At 38.0% G+C, this 22704-nt stretch overlaps 2 protein-coding genes across 3 annotated transcripts in view; one reads left to right on the plus strand and one right to left on the minus strand.

Annotated features, from left to right (window-relative positions):
- Nucleotides 1–3281, minus strand: part of LOC146481925 (transcription factor Sp9-like) — a 9785-nt gene extending 6504 nt beyond the window's left edge. The window contains exon 1 of the mRNA XM_085107993.1: nucleotides 2838–3281. The gene's annotated coding sequence lies outside the window, so the exon portion shown is untranslated. The remainder of the gene's footprint in view (nucleotides 1–2837) is intronic.
- Nucleotides 3282–11299: 8018 nt separating this feature from the next.
- On the plus strand, nucleotides 11300–20739 carry LOC146481926 (inward rectifier potassium channel 2-like). Of its 2 annotated transcripts, XM_085108020.1 has the most exons (3): nucleotides 11300–11711; nucleotides 15195–15526; nucleotides 18650–20739. In XM_085108020.1, the coding sequence occupies exons 1-3, from the start codon at nucleotides 11693–11695 to the stop codon at nucleotides 19487–19489; spliced, it is 1191 nt and encodes a 396-aa protein (XP_084964146.1). In that variant the 5' UTR covers nucleotides 11300–11692; the 3' UTR covers nucleotides 19490–20739. The 2 variants fall into 2 exon arrangements, with proteins under 2 accessions (XP_084964146.1, XP_084964145.1); XM_085108019.1 differs by lacking the exon at nucleotides 11300–11711 and having other exon boundaries at nucleotides 14894–15526.
- Nucleotides 20740–22704: the final 1965 nt, after the last annotated feature.

The raw sequence follows: 22704 nt of genomic DNA on the forward strand, positions 1-22704 counted from the left end.
GATTTCTTCGTCGCTATAAAATTTACAACATCTGTAATTGCGTACGAGATTAAACTCAGCGTAGAAATACTCGTCAGTTTTGTGGTAATTGAACAATATCGACGACTGACATAAAAGATCATAAATCTTTCGACTGCCAATTTCAAATCCAAGGCGATTTTCTCATACTAGTTATAAGGCGCCGCAATTTTATTGTATCTAGTTCGGGGTTATTTGCAGTTCTCTTTGATTTTAACTCCTTTGTTCATTACGGCACTTTAGCTTATCGGAACACCTGCTTCTACGGAAAGTTCCTATTGTTCAAGAATTTGGGGCCATACCCTCGAAAAGGGCTTTTTTCCCACCCCGGGAACATATGGTCCGGGAAGGGCGGATTGAGAAATTCATTTGTTGCGGTGCACATGTTTTTTTGCAGTTTGTTCAACTTGCAAGGTACTCCACTGCACTCAAGGGTTTGGTTGTGTTTTCGTACCTGTCTCATCCAGTGAATTTTAAACGTTGAGGCACCAGTTAAAGCTATGGAATGCTGCCACGATGACTCGATGCCTCACGAATCTTGAACCTGTTGTCTCTGTGACAAATGAGGGAAAGAGTGCAAAACATTTGAACCTGCACTCTACCGAGATTTTCTTATAGTTTTTAGTACGCAAATGTTTAGCTTATGACTGTACCAAAAGCCAGCTGCATAATCCAAATTAGTACTACCACAATATACAGAGATAGTTCTAAAAATTAGGGCGTATACGTACGTACGACGAAATGAAAGCCAATTAAGCCATCAAGCCTGTACTTTGATCGTGAAAGCGGTGTGAATTACGACTGCTTAACTCAAGTGCTGCTTAGAAAATTAACGTCACAAGTTTTTTTTGCTTAATAGTTATAGCTTTCGTTAAGTTAATTTGGGGGGCGAGTCCTTTATTTTTTCTTTTGACGATGTCAAAGTAGGCGCCCATTAACTCGGTCTCCACCTGTGGTTAAGGGTAAGTAATGAATGACAAAAAGCCGTGTGGAAAATCCTTCTTTTTCAAATGAAATAACCACGCTTTTTGGTGACTTTATCTCGGCGCGGATGGTAATTGCTAGCTTGTGTTAAGTGGCATTTTAATACTGAGCACACCGTTGTTTATTATAAGTAGAAATGTAAACACAAAACGCTTTTATTTTGTTAACATGGCATACGCAATTTCGCATAAAGCTTTCATTTGAATCGCACGTTAAGGCGTGATTTCACGATATGTGTCTCCCCTAAATGTATACAGTTTACGCGTTGTGTCTTGTTTTTGAAAGCCACTGCTTAAAGTTCTGGAAAGCGAGTGCCATTCAAATTCAACCATTTCTTGAACAACCAAATCTGGTGCCTTTAGGGCGAATTCTTTTTCCTAGAAAAGTGCTCTAAAATACCAAACTTGAATTTTTGCGTTGGGTTTTTCAGCGAGAAGCAATTAAGTAAAATAAAATTCAACCAGCGAGGTATTTACGGCGTGCTTTTAAGGACGATGTTACTTGAGCAGGACTCCACGGGATGCAAATTAGTAAAACATTGAAACAAAATGCCACATGTAGCGACAGAAAAGTGATGCTTTTTAAAACCCGAAAACTGAGTGGGTCAGACGTGGTGGTTGTTTAGAAAACTCGGGTGAAAACAAGTGTTTCTGCTCGAAAAGCTTAAATATGCGATCCACCGAAATTTTCCCTAATGCCCGAGCGTTATTTCTGGTTTCTTTTCGTCCTATTTTTTTACTTATTATTTTATATTGTAAAAAAAATCTGCCATTGTTTCATGGAGATATTTTTCCTGAGGCTATCATAACAATTCGTTTAGCATACCAACTAACTTCACTCTCGAAGCAAAGAATTTTCTAATCTACAGTTTTGGTGACAAGGACGGCTAATGAACGTATACCGTTGACGCTGTTAATTTAATTTCCCCAGAAATTCTGTGCTTATTTTACGAAACTGGCAGAAACCAAACCAATATTTACCAAATAGAAATGGCAGCCGTGAGCATATGTTCTCTAAACGTTTTGAGTTTTTAACCACTTCATTTTAGTATTTAAACATTTAACACTAACCTGAAGCTTCTTAATACTCTTCACTTCTACAACCGTCCTGAAGAGTCTACCCTTTAATTTTTTATTTTTGTTTTTTGAAAATTCTACATTAAGGTAAGTTTATTGAAAGCTGCCTAACAGAACTGCAAATATTGTCATATGCGGGAAATTGTAACCTTTTTGAGATAATTCAGTAGAACCTATTTTCAGGAAAATCCCGCCTCAAACCGGTGAACCGGTTTTGAGGTCCAAATTGTAAAATGTATAAATAATGTTATTGAATTCCGTTCTTAGAACAAATCTATTTTTTACATAGCCTGAAAATATGTGCGATCCATTAGTTTTCATAAATATAAGAACAAGCTATTGTTGATGTGTAGCTTTGAGAAAACATTTTAGTTGAATAAGGGTGATTTTAAATTTAGCAGGTATAAACAGGAGCCAATGCGCTCAAATATACAAAACAGTGCGTGGGAAAGATTTAACGATAGCGAAAATATAAAGAATCACCAAATTGCTAACGTTTTACGGTCGAAAACTACAAGTACGTTCGAAACATAGGCCGAGCTAGAATTTAAACATTACAGAGAACGAGAGATCGGTCAAAACAAAACCTGGAAATTTGAGTGATTGCTCAGATCATAAACTGAACAAATTTAGTTCATTAGATGACGCTTGTTTTAAAAAACACAAGGGGAGGGACTTTCAGAACAACGACGCTTGCTGGGCAATCACCTCGGGCTCATCCCAAAACAAGACAACAACAAGGATATCTCTCTTTCATACCTTTCAGTCAAAAGCGTCAGAATTTCTTGAAGAAGAAATCGCCCTTGGTGGGTCTGTAGGAGGTGTTTTGGGGTTGCTATTGTCAAAGGTACTACTCGATCGTAGTGGCCTTCTCCGCTCGAACAAAAAGATATACTTGACCCGTCCGTGGCTTACCACGCCTCTCCGCCCCATACCTGCTTGTCAGTCAGATGTCGAGAACTCGACACATAAGAATGCATTGACTCGACCAGTTATGAGGATATAATACTTTTAAGCAGGTTGTTTTAGTCTTAATGACATAAAGGATTTGTGGTCAAAGCTAAAGGGCTTCAATTGAGAGAACCACTCCTTCGCCACCTCCACTGTCTGGTGCCGTTTTTGTTCCAGTGTAAAGAAATTTCGCACAACGTGGTTTCATGAGATTTTTTTCACTTTATAAGGCCTTTAGAAATTAACGTGCAGGGGTAGAAACTGTCAAGGTTTTTGAGATATGTCTTGTGGAGATGAATTGACGCTGGTAATGTGTTTCATATGCGGGTGAATTTGAATCAACTCTTGCTTGTGTTTTTGTTTGTTGTTTTTTTTGCCGTGGATTTGAATCACCATGATGTCAATGATGACACTTCTACGTAAAATACATTTTAAACAAATGGTAGCCAGTTCCGGGCGTTTGATTGTTAGACGCAAAGAAAAAAATATGAAATAAAATATACGAACGCTGCTCAGAACAACGTAACGGATATTTTAAAAGATATTTCTGCTGGCAAAAGACCAGCAGCTCTCAACAGGTTCAGCCCTAATTTATTCGTTACATTGAAACCCTGTTGTGTGCAATTCCAGCTACAGATAAGATTCCAATCTGTACTCTGTTCGACGTTTATCCCATTCACCTCTCAAGCTAAAGTGTGGCTCTTGTTGTTATTGGGTTAATTTACGGTGATTTTTGCCAGCAAGCATCCCATCGGTGACTGAAACGCGTAATGTAAATTGAGGTTAGAGGCATACAAGCTAAATTACATGACAAAACTTTTGAATGAAGGAGACCACACGACGCTGGCACAAATTAATTGTTCTGAATACCCTCCGTTGCTGGATTTCTTGTAGTAGAAATGCACGTGCCAGACGTCCCTTTACGTATAAATAAACCAAACTGATTGTAGGGCTGACATTATGGCAAAGGGCTTATTTATTTTGACCAATATTTCAACTAGTACAACTCGGAGTCTTCTTCAGGGCCAGAGTTAGAAGACTAGTGGTACTAATTAACAACAACAACAGCAAATATTGGTCCAAATAAATTGCCCTTTGCCGTATTGTCAGCCCTGCAATCAGTTTGGTTAAATTACAAGCTTCTGTTGGGATGATGTTTGCACGTTTTCGATTGAGTTGTATCGTTGAAAAAGGAAAGCCATAGGAAACACGATGAAAGGAAAGGCGGCTCACAATGCTCTTTTCTCGCTTGCTGTTTTCCCTCCAGTCTTAAAGGATTAAATCTGCTTGATGTTATCTCTAAAATATTCACTGTATGTAAACTTATCTGACTTCATTATATCTGAGTCTCTGGAAATCAGGGACATCCTGATTTTCTAACTGGAGATATCCGAAGTTATAACCCACCGGTTAATTTCCGAGCGTTCTCATTGGACAAAACACATCACGTGGTACAAACATTGTACAATGGTTATCAAACGAAAACAGTAATCCGATTTGATAACATGCAGTTCCCCGATTTTTTTCGTCAAGAAAAACAGCCAAAGAACGTCATAATTTTAGGTATTGGTTGTTGTAATCCAATCACAGTTAAATAAAATCTAACAAACTAGTTAGAGGCATCACTGGCTGTTTTTTTTTTTTTTTCACAGTAATTATAAGGCGCGCGCGTTTCAGAAATAATCGGAGGGTGAAAGCCTGAATAAACCCCTTTCTGGCTCGCTGGAATATCGGATGATGGTACCCTCGGCTTAAACGTTTTCCTCAAAATTTTACAGTTGCCCTCGAAGCTTTGCTTTTCGGCCAACGTTTTTCCTTTTTTCGGACATTTTTTAGCCTCGGACATTATCCGCTGATATACCAGCCACCAGAAACGAAATCGAAACGAAACGGCGAAAGCGTCAGTCAGATCATGATTACATGCATCAGTTGATTTCTCTCTTGTTTTATGCATGCGTGCATGACTCTTGTATGCGAGGTTTTTGCAAAGACCATAACTACCGACCAAATAACATGTAAATAAATGTAGATAATTAGCTAAATTCAACAATCGACCTCTTGCAGAACAACAAGATTCAAGAAACAAGCTTATCAAACATTGGCCTCGTATCACCTTTCAAACTTGGATTAAGGTAATTATATTTTGTATTATTTTTTTACTCAAGTAGTTTCTGTTCCTTGTGTCTTTTTCGTGAATTAACGGGCAGAAGGTTTCTTGTTGACTCAAATACCAAATCTCGGTACCAATCACGGTGTTCGTTATAAAGCGAGTTGATTGTATTCAGCAGTCATTCGACGACAAATGCCTTATTCGCTAAATACACTAGCGCGAGTCAGTTGAAGTAATTAGATCTGTCTGTTAAGTGATACATCGGACTGAACCTCGCCAGTTAGCAAGCTCTTAACGAGAAAAACGATACTTAAGAATCTTGACCAATCCCTTTCCTTGCCTCCGACACCATCTTTGTTCGGGGTAGCCTGCGTAGCAGACGTTTCCGTTTCCTTCAAGCCAAGCGGGGTAAGCGCGCGAGGGCATTGGGGGAAAAGGAGCAAAAAAGTAGCTCTTTTTCTCCCAATGCCCTCGCGCGCTTACCCCGCTTGGCTTGAAGGAAACGGAAACGACTGCTACGCAGGCTATGTTCGGGGCAAATACTGTAAAAAGAAACTCGTTAACTGTGCCAGAAATTGACAGACTTTTACATTTTAAAATTATTTTTATGTATTTCAGTTACGTAGTTCATTTTATAATTAAAACCGGTTATGGACGCTACGAAGTTCGTGCTAAAATTGTTAGAAATCTAAATCTTCTCATGTAGCTTGTAATTTTGCGGCAATTTCCTTATGTTGAGGCCTATATCAGTGTTTTGTTTCTTGTGAAAAAAAAAAATTCAGATTTTTTTGTGAAATAATAAAAGTTCATTTTGCGGCCGTTATAGCTTCGAACTGTTTGACGATAGTTAATTGAGGGACTTATTATTATGAATCCTTGCCATGACAACAATGGTGCTGCAATTTATGATGGAAGGGCCGCGACCGTGCACACTGACCCTTTCTTTTAACGTTCACACTACAGTTAAATATCTAACAGGAACTTTTTTACTCCAACATATTTTAAAATCTATTGTGGTTTGTGCACGGTCAAGGACAAAAATGCTAACAAAAACATATAACAAAGAAGTTTGTCAGGCTTCATAACCATTGACTTTTATTAACTATGGCTTAACGAAAAAAAAATTCAGTTATGCCTTTTAAAAGACTTCTTCGGAGTCAAAATTTCACAAAATCGCCCAAAATCCCATGCATTTACTGTAATTTTAGCCGTGTTCCACCCAATCTAGCCTGCAAGAGCAGACGCCTTTACCGACTTTTGTTTCACCCGTCACTCTTTCCGCAGCCAATGAAACAGAAACCGTCAAAAGGTCCATTACTCAATCGCCAATAACGTAAACTTCTCGCTAACTCGCGAAATCTTGCAAAAATATGGTGTCTATTTCCCCATGGCGAAAATGAGGACTCGTGAAGATACGCAACAAGACAAATTAAGCAAATGTGGTTATTAAAACTTAACATTAATTAGTAAATGAGTTTCTTGGAGCACAACTCAGAGAAGTTGTCAGTGCCCTTGATTCAAACAAAGCGTTCAGTAAACATTTACCTTAATTTATAGTCACCAAATGGGTGGAAAACCTACATTTTACTAATTATTCTTTATTAACTGAATCATGTTTTGTTTTTCACTGGCGAGTTCTCCAGAGAACAAAGTGACTTTGAAAGAAAAATGTTGAGAAACATCATTTTGGAGGAATTATTTGTCCGGAAGGCAGATGTATCTTTTGAGGGTTCTCAGTATATTCAATATAGGTGCGTTATTTCCATAAGGCTGTCCGCCTTTCCTCTGTCTTTTCTGTCTGGGCAAATTAACTCAGTTAGCTCCAGGTAAATTATTAATAGTTGCCAAAGACGTTTTAAAAAGTATCAATTAACGTCTTTTCGACAATAGACACCGTATCGATCCATTAGCCGTCAGGTGTGGTTTTTAGCTGCATATGTTGTAAACAAGGAAAGGCAGGGAATTAGCTAAAAAACCAACTTATGTATTAACGTACTTACTAATCAGTAAATATAATAATGTGTGCTTCTTGAGACAATGAGGGAGACGGAATTTAAGGGGGAAATTTAAAAAAAGGAAGGCTGCACATGTTACTTAATAACACTTCCTTAGCCATAACAAACGCCATGAGCTTTTAGCGCCATAATCGCTTTCTGTAAGTACGTTGACTCATGTGGAAGTGCGCCAAGTTAACAAGGCTTTTAAATCGACAGGTGGGAAATATTAAGCGGGTTAGGTCCCTAACAGAGGTTCAAAACAGTTGATTATTTAATTAAACGGCGAGAAACTGGTGTCAAATTATTCGCTACAGCAGACTGAAAATTCTCAACGAGTGAAGCATTACATTGTAGTAGCAGATAAGAGATTCAAAGTTGTGCGCACAATGTTTCGTGAAATTATGTCTTAAGGCTTTTGTAAATTTCGGTTACAACACTTCTCTATCTGTACGTCTGGAATGAGGAGAAAGAACCAATGCAATGGCAACGCACAGAGACACAACATGGATATCCTCCCACGCCGTCGTTTTTAGAGGAGTCGTATTACCTTCCGCGTGGGAGGCTTCAACAAGGACGGAGTACTATCAAATTTTCCTCCTTTGGCAACTCATCTCATCTCGCTTGATTATAAGAGTTAAGGAGGCGGAATAGACTGACCACGCCTTCCTGGTTCGACGACGCAGGAAAAACACTTGTTTTTGTTTTCTAAATTTTGGAGTCTAAGTGGAATTCAAATTAAATACAAGCTGTTAAGGAAGTATTTCCTTGTCGTAATGTGTATTTATATGCTGTGCAAGGTGGTTCTAAGTTTTCAGTCTGTAGCTGAAACTAATCCTCTGAGCAAATTATTTTGATCGCACGTTGGAGTCGTGTGGATGAAATCCCATACTGTGACCGGCATTCAAAAGAAAGCTGTTCTGCAGTACTTTGCTGTGGTGCTGTTTTTGTGATATACAAGGCGGCTGTAGCTTTCTAGCCTTGAGCTGAAAAATCTAGCAAGATAGTACCGGCAAAATATTTTGTTCCTAAATTAAATCTGTGTATAAAATCCTCAAGTGTCAGTGACCATTTAAGTGAAAGCTATAGTAAGAGCCACGTTATTGTGGTGCTGTTTATTAAGTTATGCAAGGTGGTTTTAACAATGAAGTCTGTAGCTGTAATCCTCCGAGCAGATACAGGCAAAATATTTTGCTCCTAACTTTGTAATATGTGGATGAATCCTTATAACCGGGTATTTTCAATTGAAAGCTATTCAGTAAAACTTCCTGTACTGTGTTGTTAATTATGCTGTATACCAGGTGGTACAAAGCAACGGATGATCAATACCGGACGTCGTAGGTTCGATTCCCGCCGAGGTTGTTTTTATTCTTTGTCTCGTGCAGTCTCCCATTTCCTTACTAGGGCTAATGTTCAGTGGGAAATTAATGGATTCACTTAGCACTCTAACTTACACTACAGAATCAATTCTCTGATCCGTCATTTGTGTCCTTAGTGCTACTTGTACGGGCACAACATTCATTTGTACCAATTACACCAGATAGACTACTGATGCACCAGGGTTAAAACCGCTTACTAAACAAGAGTCTTTTTATGATGGCTATTCTCACCCAGACAATCACACTAGACAGACAACTGATACTCCCGGGTTGAAACCATTTTACTAATTAAAGCAACTTGCTTTTTAAATTCTACGCTCATCCGGGCGGTCATACCATACAGACTATTGGTACTCCTGGATTCAATCAAACTATTTACAAAGCGATCACACTAAGACTAAAACACGTTTCTCTTCTAATCATAAGACTACGACGAGAAGTGGCCATGTATTCTCACCTAGCGTTTACACTGGGTCCCCCAGATTCTTAAACTCACTCACAAGTTCCCATCACATCCAATGTGAACATAATATATTGGGGAGCAGGGATGGCGCAGTGGTGAGAGTACTCGCCTCCCACCAATGTGGCCCGGGTTCAGTCGATTCCCGGACTCTGCGTCATATGTGGGTTGAGTTTGTTGTTGGTTCTTGTCGTTACTCCTAGAGGTTTTTTTCCGGGTACCCCGGTTTTCCCCTCTCCTAAAAAAAACATTTCCAAATTCCACTGAATTCATTCGGGATTATTGTCAAGTACTTTATCACGAGCTTTTGGCTTGGGAGATTGCGCAAGCACTCCTTGTATTACTGGCATTAAATAAATTACTTTTCTTTACTTTAACATAAAATTATAGTTTACTACTTACTAATCTCAGTGCGCAAACGAAGAAAAGGTGATAAACAAACATTATTATTCGTAATTTTCCCACCCGTATGCGCACGGAACATAATTTGCTGACTAGACTAGTAGACTAGTAGACTAGTATTTAGACTGCAGACTAGTATTTCTGAAAAAAAAAAATCAGGAACATTTTTGGTATCAAAAAAGACGTATATGTTTTGCTCTATGTTGAGTGTGCGCGTAAATTGATGCGCAAAGTCTCCCCTCCCTAAGGTCGCGCCTGTAAGCTCCAGTAGTGACCATTGTCTAATTTCTCCTTACTGTATTAATACTAAATCAAATATACAGGACATGAGAATGGAGAAAGTGATCACCAAAGATAAATTGTCTTGATGTTTCACCGACAAAGCACTTCGCATTCTTCTTCTCCAGTCATCTCCACAATATACATTAGGAGAATAAAGGTATTAAAATAACGGAGAAAGGGCCAAAACTAGAAAGATAAATACTTAGCCCTAAAGATGGAAAAAAAGACAAGGATCATATGGTTTTCAAGGGAGAGATTATATAATATACGTAATAGAACATAAACACACATACATAGACATGGAACAAAACTATTAGTTAGGGCAACAGAGCAAAATAATCAGTGATACAAAGTCAAACTTAATATTGGGAAAAGTAGAATTTCAAAAGAGCTTTCTTAAATAATTTCTTGTAAGATTTTGTTCTTGATGTTTAACCAAATACTTCTGACCAGTATCAGGACAAATATGTGAGAACGCTGTGGAGATATGTATGTTGATATCAGCACTTTTCTCCACTTTAGAAAAGGTTAAAATCGGAATGAATAAATCTTCCCGCAGTAATGTCTCCTCGCCTATGCAATCTCTGGTAGGTGTACAAAAAGAACCCAAGTCCAGCAACAATCTTATTGCCACGGGGCCGTTTTGGAAACGGCCAGTCACTAAGTGGTGGATTTGACGAAAAAAGTTGACTTCAAACGTTGGGGGCTCACCTCAGAAAACTAAAGAAGTGTGATGACTCGATGGTTATTGAAAAATTGCTAGAAGTGACAAAAGAAACTATCAATTTAAAGTGAAATTGTCACAATTTATTTTCCTTTTCTTTTCTCATCAGGAGCGCTCAGCCGAAAAAAAAAAAAAACGGCTGAGGGAGGAGGGAGGTGTAAAACTAATTTCCGAAGGATAGAATTGTCTCATTCCCTCACTTATAAAATATGAACAGTCTCTTTGCATTTTAATTAAAGCAATCAGAGAAATCGTAAATGTGATGTCGAAAACGTCCTGTGTAGACTACAGAAAGAAAGATTGTAAGTGAAATTTTAAGGGGGAAGTATTACGAAAATTTGCTGTCATTTTCAAAACCCAAAAATGTTTGACTGTCAGCAGAAACAACGAAATAATTGTCAAGTTTGTTAAAAGTTATCACCCTAGTGCAATAAAACTGTCGATTAGTGCCTCTGGCCAGAGACAGGGTAGGCCGGTTTGGATTGAAACTTGAAAAATATTAGGCTAATGTTTTCAAGTTCTCGCATTTTTGTTTCCAAAATGCGCTAGAACATATCACAAGTTGTTTCTTTCAAGAATTGAGTTGATTTCGTTCCTCTCGTCATTCTAAAATTATTTGGCAGGCGATTGAAGGTCTTATTTCATCATTTTTAACAAAAGATATAAAAAAACCCATGATACTTCCCCTTTAAGTTCGGTTTTTAAATAAGAAAGATGTTTACGACTGTAGGACACAAGTCGAAATATTTGTCCCCGAGGAGAATCGAGCCCATGCCTTTTCGTATACCTGCTCTAACCAATGAGCCGCTGGGAGACTGGTGGTGAGCTTGGCCATGTGTTAGGTTCGTGCAAGAAGTGTGCCCTGCTTCAGTATAAATGAAACTGTCAAGGGTGATGAGCAAGGTACACAGCTGGTAAATTATAACCGCTGTAGCAGTATAAACAAGCTATAATCAGTTTTCACGAGTATGGAAATACAATGAAAAAATATCTCAAGGAACCACGAGAGCTAAAACCCATCATGGGATGACCTTCCACGTACCATTGCGGTTTAATCCATGCACTATCTTCTCGGTCTTATTTACATATGACGACTTATACATGCAATTTTTTGAGGCGATCGCGTGAATATCACAAGTTGTCCTATATGCTGTGTTAAAGCCTAACCTTTTATATTAACATTTACCACCCATTAAATATATTTGTAAGCTTTTTCGCTGACCGGCCAACACACAAATTCAAATCACGCTGAAGTGAAAGAAAGAAGACCTAATATTTACGTGGAAGGTTCTGGTGTTGATAAAAGCGAGGAATGGAAATGCTTGTAAGAGGTAACGTGCTTACTTAAGTTCAGTTGTTTGTTGTCCTCTGATGTTCCTTCTTTCAACACGTACGCTACAATTTCATTTCTCTTCCTTGGCGAGAAAGCAGTTTGCAATATTTCAGTCCGTTGTACGATGACGTAAGTCTTACGCCACGGATATATAATTTTCGCGACTGACCTAGACAGCTTGGCCGGGTGAGAAATACTCTTTAATTACCTCTGGCACATTCAGTTTCTTCACAATCAGGGCCCAGTTGTTCAAAGACCGATTAAGCTAATCCAGAGTTAACGTAAACATTGATACGAATTTAATTGCTAATTGATAAAGATTTTTCCAAAAGATTATAGTCGCTCAATTTTGACGTAGACTTTTCTTTACCGTAACGTAAGCTTAAAATTAGCCTTTAGAACTATTTTTAACGAGGGAGAAAAAAACATCCATTAACTTTTAATCGTGAATTAGAATTAGGGTTAATCGCCTTTCGAACTATCTGGCCCAGATGTATAAATTTAAGCAGTTGTTTAGAATAGCTTGCGCTGTTAGATCAATGACTGGTTATCATGACTTGAGTCATGATTCTGCATGTTGCCTTTCCGAACTTCACATTTGAAAATAGCATGAATTCAATTGGAGTCTTTAAGGGCCAATCGGCACCGTTAACTTTCACTTACAACTTCTATTGACATACACTTCAAGGGCCTAAAAATGGCAAAATCGTTTACAATTCCTATCCAACTGAGCTTAAGTGTAAGACCCAAAACTGAGGAAGAAATCACCGGCCATGAAAGTGACCACGGTTCATTTTCAGGTCTAAGCGCAAATGCGGAATTCGTTTAATTTGTACATTTTAGTGTATAAATTTAAGCAGTTGTGTACTCTGCTGGAGAACAGAATAGCTAGCACAGTTATAGATCATGACTACGGTAATGATTCTGCGTGCTGCATTTGCCAACATCACGTTTGAGCATTGCACGAATTTGATTGGGATCATTAAGGGTCAATTTGCATGCACGATTAAACTTTTACTGACACCTTTCTCTGGCATACAGCTAAAGCTTCTAGACATGCCAAAGTTAGGCATAAGTGTTTGACCTAAACGGACGAAATTACCGGCCATGAAAGTAACTATATTTGAGGTTTTCTTTGTAATAATGTCCTGGTTACACTAGTACGTTTTACAGACACACGCAGTGAGACGCACGGTACTTTGATGCCAGCACACACTTCTAGGATTCAAAGTACAATCTCGCTTGAAAATTGCATAGTTCTGAGAAAACGCTATTCTCATTGGCAAGTGCTAACGCGAACTTTATGTTTGTATAACGTGTAGTGTCTGCGAGCTAAATTCTAGCTGTATTACTTTGCCCTCCTAATTCTGAAAAAAACTGAAATTTGGCCTTTGGAAGAGTTTTACTTACTAAATTGCATTGGTAGTGAGATTCTTATATTCTTCACTGTGATGTGTTCAACAATTTGCTCCGTTAAACTTCGCTTTTTCAAGTTCAAATAATATTAGGTTAATATTTGCTTTGGGCGGTTGACTCAATACGCTAGGGCATTTAATTCCTAAGTGTACTCTTTAATTATAACCAATCAGTCTGAAACCAATAGTCAGCATTCTTTGCATGCAAATTCGTAAAATAAAACAGTTTTGAAGGCTCTTTATTCATTCAAAGAAGCAGCTCAAGTTACTCTGATATGATTTGCTTTGATCAGTTTCCATTGGCAAAAACTTATGTTGGTTCACAGAAATCTTCGTGAAAAGTGCATAAGAATTCAGAGCAAACATACTCGTTTTCAATCAATCAAAACCAGCACAGTGTTCCGGCGCCTGGCGCCGGTTGCAAGTTTTTCTTGGCTGGACGACAGCTGTACGTTTTCCCGCACTTGCTTTGCTTCGCCGTATTGCTTACGCTCTGTGATTGGTCGGCGAAACTCGCGCCACTTTCTCAACCAATGAGGAGCAAAGCACAAACACTCGTAACTTCCTCGCACGCGTTTTCCCGCGCTTGGCGCCGGTTACATCTATTTGCTTTGAATTCTTATTGGTTCGTTGTGTCGTTTGCGTTTGATGTGATTGGCTAGCCTTGGTACTTTGCTCAGTCTTGGTTTTAGACTATTACTCGGCCGCCAGATGTGATTAATTGCTTTGGTTTTTTCAAAATTAACTACGGAAAAGCTTTGTTAACTTCACCGTGACTTTACATTACTGTGGCTTTTTGGGTTGAGTTAAGTGCCTTTTGTGAACGCAAAACCTGATATGGATTGGCTATTCCCTCAATAAATATTGTTATGTTAATGAGCGTAAAATATCGTCAAAACAGCAACAAATTACTTTGTGTGTTTAATGTACACAATTAACGCAAAAAAATGGTCTTTATAATTAATATCAGGAATAAATATACCATAGTTAAAAGAGGAACTGGTCATGAAACCTAGCCATGAAAACAATGGTGCTGCAATTTATGTTGGAAGGGCCGTGACCGTGCACAATCCTTTGTTTTAATGTTCACATTGCATTTGAATATCTTAACAGGGACTTTTCTATTGGTCAGTTGTTCCAACACATTTCAAAATCTATTGTGGTGTGTGTACGGTCAAGGCCAAAAATGCTAACAAAAACATATTACGAAGAAGTTTGTCAGACTTCATAACCATTGCCTTTTATTAACTAAGAAAATACAAAGCATCTAAGTGTATTGTTGCCTTGTTCATTGTTCACGTCAAAAAATTCTTTTAAAAGCTGTTGACGTAAATGAAAGTTATAAAAAGACATTGAAGATAACACTTTATTAAAGAACGATTAATATCACAATGTCTACGTTTTTCTTCAAGAAGCTGAAACAGAGGCACTTCATCCTTTGTCCAAAATCGCACGTTTTTAATATTTATCTTACAATACTAACAACTGCATACTTCGAAGTGAGCTATGAAAACCTCTTTTAGGCAGAATAGTACAACTATCGGTATGTTGTTTAAAACAGCACAAACCAAAATAACTGAAGATAAAATTAAAGGAATAAAAATCTTTTTTGTAATTTAACTTTTCTCAGTAGCTCTCGTGACAGAGGGTAAAAATTACCAGAGTGTGTAATATAAAATGCAATTTTCTCCCAAGGGTCCAAAGTTCTAGGTCGTTCAATAAAGTTTGAATCCGTGGACGAAATCCTGAAAAGTTACCATTTCAGCACTTTTCCGTTTCCTGTTGCTATTTAAACTTTCCTACGCAGAAATTGCGCAAAATTTGTCCAATTTACGCTTTAACATTCTTAAGAGATTTAATATTGGAACATAGTTAAGATTGGTGTTGTTATATTATATAACATGGTGTTGAATATAATCAACTCTTCACATTAAGTCAGTATTACTCGCGCCTCGCACCTCAGAGCTTTAGCACAGTCGAGCATTTCCACAACATGTCTGTGAAAAACAAAGATCATCCACGAATCAACGTAACTTCTAATCAACTCTCGTTTCTGCCTTTTAAAGGAAGGAGATCCTCGGAGGCGAGAGGGAGTCGTTTGGTCAACAAGAATGGCAAACTTCATCTACGCGCTTCCAACATTCCTCAGAAGAAAGAGCGGTTCTTGGCGGATTTCTTCACCTCGTTTATCGACGCAAAATGGCAGTGGGTTATCGGGTTATACTCAGTAGGTTTTCTCTTTAGTTGGTCCTTCTTTGGCACTGTTTACTACCTAATATTTTGGCTTCGGCAAAAATTTGATGAAGGTACACTGTGCGTGGAAAAAGTCGATAGCTGGACGTCAGCATTTTTGTTTTCAGTGGAATCACAAACAACGATTGGATATGGGGGAAGACAGGTATAGAAAAACACTTCTTTTTTTTTCACTTCCCTCAGCCATGTAAACGCTGTTTTAAAGTGACAGTGATAAAAAAAGAATCCTTTTATTTCGTAATTCACAGTAAAACTAATGGAATTTGTAGCTTAGTTTGATAAAAATATATTTTTTTCTAACCGGCCTGAAAATCAAAAACCTCTATGAAGCTGCGTTATATACAGCTACTTCCATAATTAACGTTGTCGGATCAAAGAATAAAGTCGTAAGACAAGACCTCAAGATTCTGTGGATTTTTTTGTGAAAAAGCTCATCCAAATTAGCTATGCCTCGTCCGTCCAGTGAAGATATACGATGGCGAGCCATTTGGATGAAAGAAATGTTATGACATCAAATGGATGAGGTGGCAGCCTCTTTGAAGACGTCTTTAAGCTTTAAGCTTTGATCCGACTGATAGCTGATAGCTGTTTATGCTATGTGCATAGACTTTATGCGATAGACAATTAGAATACACATGAATTAATTAGAAGGGGCATATTCTTGTGCTTTTTTTATGAGCCGAGGTATGATTAAGACCATTTGGAAGGTAAAAATTCGGAAAAATCTAAAATATTTAAATCCAATATCCCAATATTGTAAATCCAAGGCCACGTCTTTGTAAATAGCCAACTGGTTTGTCTCCCACCAGTTGGGATTTTTAACATATGTTGTGTTCAGTTTGTATATATTTGATTGATTTATAGTGTCCCCAATTAGTACAATAGTGCTAAATACTTCGACACTAAATAAAAGTCATTTATTTATTATTTATTTTATGAATGCAAACGAGCTTAGTTTCAATTGCTTTACAAGTAAGTCGTGTTTAAATATGGTTTGAACTTGTACTATTTATCGTAGGTTCAGTATAGCCAATGATAATCGATACAGTAGACAGACTAAGTGAAAGCTTCTCTTAAAGCCTCTGCATGCATTCAGTTTGCAACGTTATTCGTACGATTAATGAACACGCAAATTTAGAAATCTAAAGCACTTGCAGATGTCTGTGAAATTTTTCCTTCCGTCGGTCAAATTCTGAAGTATTTGGCTCATTGTTATAACGTAATGTCCCTAAATTAGGTTACCGGTTGGTAGAATACAGACGAACTTTGGATCCTGCGAGGCTTAGTGGAATGAATGAAAGCAACCTTTATTTTAATACAAAGTTTTAGTTTAGAACAAAACTATCACACAATTCGCAGGCCAGGCTAGTCCAGGCGCGACATGAAGTCGACAAATATAGGTAAATGACTTCTACGTATATAACATTAAAGGAAAAGAACCAAATATAAAAGAGTGTATAAAGACGAGAATGTCAGTGGCACTTCGCGTTTACGACTCATGTTTACTCTCCGGCTCTGCAGAACCAGGAGCGCTAGTCGTTATTGATAAATGAAGACTGTTATCCTTTTCGCCAAGGAAAAGTTTTTCATTATAACAAGCTGTCCCATTTCAGAGGGTGATCAAAGCCATACAGTCAATTACTATAGGTCAAAAAAGTGCAATATTTTATACTACTGTGATCTGATTTGATTTTGCCAAATAACTGAGAAATTGTATTTGAGCAAAAAGAGCGCTCAGTTGAGGACGTGCACCAACATTTTTTTAAATTTGAGGCCAACTCTTAGCACCATTCTGTTGTTTTTGTGGCCTCAATTTATGCATAACTGGAGTATATTTTGTGCAGTATTAGAGCAAGTGCTTATAATGGCTCTTTGACGATTATCTGTACTTTGATCAGTAAACCACTAATTGGATGCCGGACGAAACCTCGGGGGTGTTTGTAGAAATTCGTAAAATTAAACTGATTAGACGCTTACAAACAAAGAACTGAATGCGAAATAAACATTAAAGGGGGGAATTTTAATGAAATGTTTATGATTAGGAATGGTGATCTAATCCCGGGGGCTATGAAATTAAAACGTGTTGGAAGCTTAACATGATAAGCATTCAATATACTGTATGCTACCGAAATATCCAGGATTATATTGATGTGTTGGTTTGTAGCCGGCAAAAAAGCTTCATAGCAAGCACACATATCTAGCCGCGTCAGTAAAAAATGAAACAGATCAACATGCGACAAACATTAATTCTTTTGGGTTATTTGAAAGAAGAAAGGCCATATAAGAAGTTCGAATAGAGGCAACAAAAAACATAAGCAAAACAATATGATATTGGTTGATATTTAAGTAGTTCTTTTACCCAGGGCGAGTATAATTGCCGAGTAAATATATAGGGGACAATGACGTCAACATGTCCTTGTGCGGCTAAAAGTGTCACGGGTATTTGGCGTCATTTTTAAAAACCCAAAACGTTTTTCTTTTTATATATGCTAAAAATAATTGTCTAGTTTTGTTATAAATTACCAACACAGGGTGCTAGAACGGTCGATTAGTGTCTCTGGCCTCAGACAGACTCGTTAAAATAGATTGAAACTTGAAAAAAAGTTAGGCTTACTTTTTTTCAAGTTCTCGAATTTTCGTTTCCAAAATGCGCTAGAACAGGTCATGACTTATTCACTGCAAGAATTCAGTTAATTTCTTAGTTTTGGTGTTCTAGAAATATTTGTTAACTAAGTGTTTTAAGGTATTGACTTTGTTAGACTATTTTCACCAAAAAAGTCAAAAGTTAAAATCCCTCTTTAATAGAACACAATTTTCTGCGAACTCGCGAATTTGTCTATCAAAACCCTATTTCTCTCTCCAACATATTTGGTTTCCAGAATATCTAGTGTTCCAAAGGTTGAAAAATTAGACAATTTTTTAATGTTTTTTATGTCATCAGTCCGTGAGTAAGTTTTCTTTCAATGACACTTCGCTGTGGATATTGTCGAGAATATTGGCACTTTAACAGTACATTTCAGCTATGTATGATGATGAAACTCTGTTTCATACCAAAACGTACCACTGTTTTATGTGGGAAATCGTGAAGTCGATGTTTAACAAGTCTATCACTAGCCAATCATTTTGCCGTTGTAGATAGTACTTATGAGTAATTCCTTTGCACCGTAAAGTTATTCTAAGCATATACATGCAGTCGTGTTGCCCAAGCATCTACCAAAGCTTCTCAATGGGTCTTTTACATAGTAAAATCCTTTCTTTTCCAATACAGATAACACCAGATTGCCCAGAGGCAATTGTATTTCTTCTGCTCCAGTCCCTCACGGGTTTTATGTTGTCTACATCACTCCTCGGCCTCATTTTCGCGAAACTTTCCCGCCCTCGTCCCAGAGCCCAAACGGTGATGTTCTCCAAGCATGCCGTCATAGCGTCGCAAGAAGGATTGATGTCTTTAATGTTCCGTGTCTGCGACGCACGTAAAAGTCAGTTATTAGACATAACAATATCGCTTCACTGCTTCCGGTTTCGTACCACTGTAGAAGGACAAGAAACCCTTATCTCCCAACAAGAACTTCCGGTTTGCACTGAAAATGGAGTCGAGGTTGGCCAGCGTATCAGCCCGTTTCTTTTGCTTCCTTTAACAATTGTTCACGTGATCGATGAAAACAGTCCCCTCTACGAACTCGGGGCTCAAGACCTCGCAAATTCCCGGATGGAAATAGTGGCTGTGTTAGAAGGCGTTGTCGAAAATACAGGCATGGTTACACAGGCAAGAGCTTCGTACTTGGCAGAGGAAATACTTTGGGGTCAGCGATTCTTTCCCATCTCAGTATCACGTAGTACCAGCGAGCGAGGCCTGAAAGCTGATTTGTCTTCGTTCGACAAGACTTATCGGGTGAGGACGCCATCTTTGTCTGCTAAGGAATTTGAACGGTCAAAGGATAAGGGAATGAAGTGTGGTGAATGTGACAAGACCAGAGGAGAGGAGACGAGGAAACAGTCGTTTCAGATCAGTGAATGTCAAGTGTGGATTCCAGCAGAAGAAGAAGACCCAGGATCATCATTGTTAACGCCTGAAACGGAATCGAACTATAACTGCAAATTTGTCTGAAGACGTGGTGTGTATGTTGCCTCTGGTTCTTCAGCAATAAGACAAAATTACCCTTTGCGAGTTGGATTAAAGTGTTTCTGTTTTTACATTAACTTCCAAAACAGCTGCACCTCGTCAACAAACCAATAATATTAGTGGAAACCAAGTTTCCAAACTTTGGCAAAAAAAAAAAAAAAAGAACAAACGAACACACTATGTATCAGTTGAGTGTAGTTCTAGAACTGCTCCTTACTGTAGAGAAACAGAGACGAAATGAAATAAAAGGAAGAACATAATTGCTTGATATTTTGGTTTCTGATTTGTAGTTCTAGTTGAATCTTTTAATCCGCGAGAAAGCAAACTACCAGGCAAATTATGTTCTACTTTTTATTGTCACTGTTTCTCTGCCACAATGAACTTGATCACCTTTCCTTTACCCACTTCATGAGCTTTCACTGGAGTACTTTTGGTCAAATTGCTTTTACAGTACAAATTTTCAAACGCTCTCCAAAATAGACACTGTAAGTGTGATGCTTGCTATTTTGGACTATTAATGTCAGGAAAGTGGTTGGTGTACAGTTTATGCGAACGAGACCCAAAATTTGTTAAGGAAATTGGTTCCAAGAGATTTCGTATTTTCAACCAAATTTACCGCAAGATACTATATACTCGGAAGTCTTGAAATTAAACGAAGTAGCCACGCCTGAGCGCCAAATTTTTTGAGAAAGGCCTGAAATTGGTAAAAAGAGTCGAATAACGGGACCACCATTGGAAAGTTTATCGACATTAACATTTTCCGTTTTGGAAGACCAAGACGGGTAAAAATCCTGACGGCCAGCCTCACCTATGAAGAGACAGTATTCCCGAAACGTCTGAACTTCTTGGGAAAATATCAGCGCGCCAAGAAATACCAACTTTAAACATAACTAAAAATTCTGATGTTTGTTTGAGTTGGTAAAAAAAAAACCTTCCAGGATGTGAAGCATGGTCCCTATTCGTGGAGTTACTCAATGTTGAAGAACACAGTTTTCAAAAGGAAACACAAATGTTCCTGTGTAAATAGCTCTCCCAGTTGGGAGTTTGGGTTATACATTTTCTCCCATATATTTTTGCAATCAGAAGTTTCTTTATTCCTTGTATTTTTAATAACTGCAGAATATCTTAAATAGTTTTATAGAGCTAACTTTTAAGGATTTTTTAGGATTAAAACGGAATTCTTACTCTGACATATTTGTACTAAGTTAAATTAAAAGATTGCGGTTATTAATTTTTTGTTTAGCGCGGACTGTACCTTGGGTAATTTAAGCCAAATAACTTTTCTTTTGCTCTCCTTTAACTGTTCTTTAACTGGTTTTAAAAACCCGTGTCGCTTCAACCAATCACAGCAAACACGCTGTTTTTCAAACCAATCATGATTTCTCGTGATTTAGCTTACGTGCGTTTTCCCGCTCTTGGCACCAGTTCCATGTTTTCCCGCGCTTAGTAATGGTTGCGTCATTCCCGCGCTTGACACTGGTTGCGTGTTGTTTGTACGAGTTCTGATTGGTTCACTTCGTTACTTGCGCACCGCTCTAGCTACCAGCATAACAAAAAGCCCGTATGTCAGAGATACGAAGAGATCGGGCAGCAGACTTGTGGTAGGTACAAAGTGGACAAATACTTAAATAGAAATTTTAATGTATTTTTTTAGCCATAGTGCCATCATACGTTGGTTACAAGGACGCAAGGAAATGACAATTACTAACGTCTTCGTCTTGACAACGATCATTCCTGGCGTTTTCTCTCAATTATAGTCGAGTGTAAAGGTCGGGTTCTCCTGGTACACGTGACAATTTTCCAAGTGCCGAAGAACTCACCTGATTTTAACACCTTTTGATTTAGTATAAGATATCTACTTCCAATGGACGGTTAAACAACTTCAATTTCAATTTTATTTGAATTTTCTGTTACAAACCAAGCAATTTCCTATTAAATACAGTATTTTATTTCATAATACCTTTCTCTCTTGCTGTCACACCAGTAATCGTCCGATTTGGTTCAAACTTTTAACTGTGGATAAAATCCTCTTAAGGTGCGGCAACTCAAATGTAAGCCTAGCAAATAATTTCGTTTGTTGCTGTTTATTATGCTGTGCAAGGTGACCCTAACTTTTAAGTCTGTCAATGAGATCTAGAACTGCGACCATTCTATTGACCCTTTAAGCACAAACAGTGATCAGCATCAAATTTTTCCTTGTAATATCCGTGCTTATTCAACTCCGGAGGTCATGAGAATTAAAGATATGATCACCCAAGATGAATTTTCTTGATATTTTAATAACTTCTCTCCCAAAGTTTTATAAGTATGGGGACAAGATAGAAGAATTTGTTCTCTGATAAATTCACGTGTAGTTTTTTATTACACTATGAAGGGTTGTTCTTACTTTTAAGTAACTGATCCATGAAACCCTAAAGTACGACCACCCAAATGAAACACATCCAACAAAAACATTTAAGCAAAAATACTTCAAAAGTTGTCTCCTGTATACCCAGATCATTTTGTTCCCTTCTAAATACATTTGTGTAAGCTAATACAATTTGATCTGTTCGGATGCTTTAGCTCAATACTTACAGAGAGATTTAGGCGAAGGAATCTTATTCCCCAAATTTACCAGCTGTTAGTGGCTTTACAAAAATGCTAGCTGACCTTTTCTCGCATTTTTAACGACACATTTGTTCCTTCGGACAACGAAAGGAATTGGTTTTCCAGGAGTTACGAAATTTTCGGCAGACATTTTGCCGAAGAAAACTTTAGATTTTCTTTACAACTAAACTGATCCTAATATCTGAGGCGGTTAAGGCATTCCGAACAGATGTCCAACGAAATGAACCGTTAGGTGCCGCTGATGAAAGCTACCGAGCATTACTTTCCCGTAGTATTGTTTATTGTGCTAAACAAGGTGGTCTAAATTTCAAATCTGTGGACGAAATCTCAAAGTAAGACCATTCAAATGAAATCTCAAGAGCAGTACTTTCCTGTGGTAAGGAGATTTCAGAAGTAGGCTTACAAGTAATGGTATCTTCTAACTCCTACAGCTAAACTTGCCGAACGAGCACCTTTTAAGGGGGCAATTCACCTAAACGCCATTTTTCTGCCACTTGACATGGCTTTAACGGCAATTTCTCATTCACGTTTCAAGCAATCCAAAAACCCTATCATTATCCCGTGAATCTGTGTTGTGGGGTATTTTGTAAATT

The sequence above is a fragment of the Pavona decussata genome, unplaced genomic scaffold, assembly GCF_977016875.1.
Source record: "Pavona decussata unplaced genomic scaffold, jaPavDecu1.1 SCAFFOLD_48, whole genome shotgun sequence".
Classification (NCBI taxonomy): Eukaryota; Metazoa; Cnidaria; class Anthozoa; order Scleractinia; family Agariciidae; genus Pavona; species Pavona decussata.

Excerpts from the sequence above, each read along its gene's own strand:
- LOC146481926 (XM_085108019.1), top strand. The coding sequence starts at position 15,122 with ATGTCTGTGAAAAACAAAGATCATCCACGAATCAACGTAACTTCTAAT. Across the intron at positions 15,527-18,649 it reads TTGGATATGGGGGAAGACAG|ATAACACCAGATTGCCCAGA; the intron begins GTATAGAAAAAC and ends TTTCCAATACAG.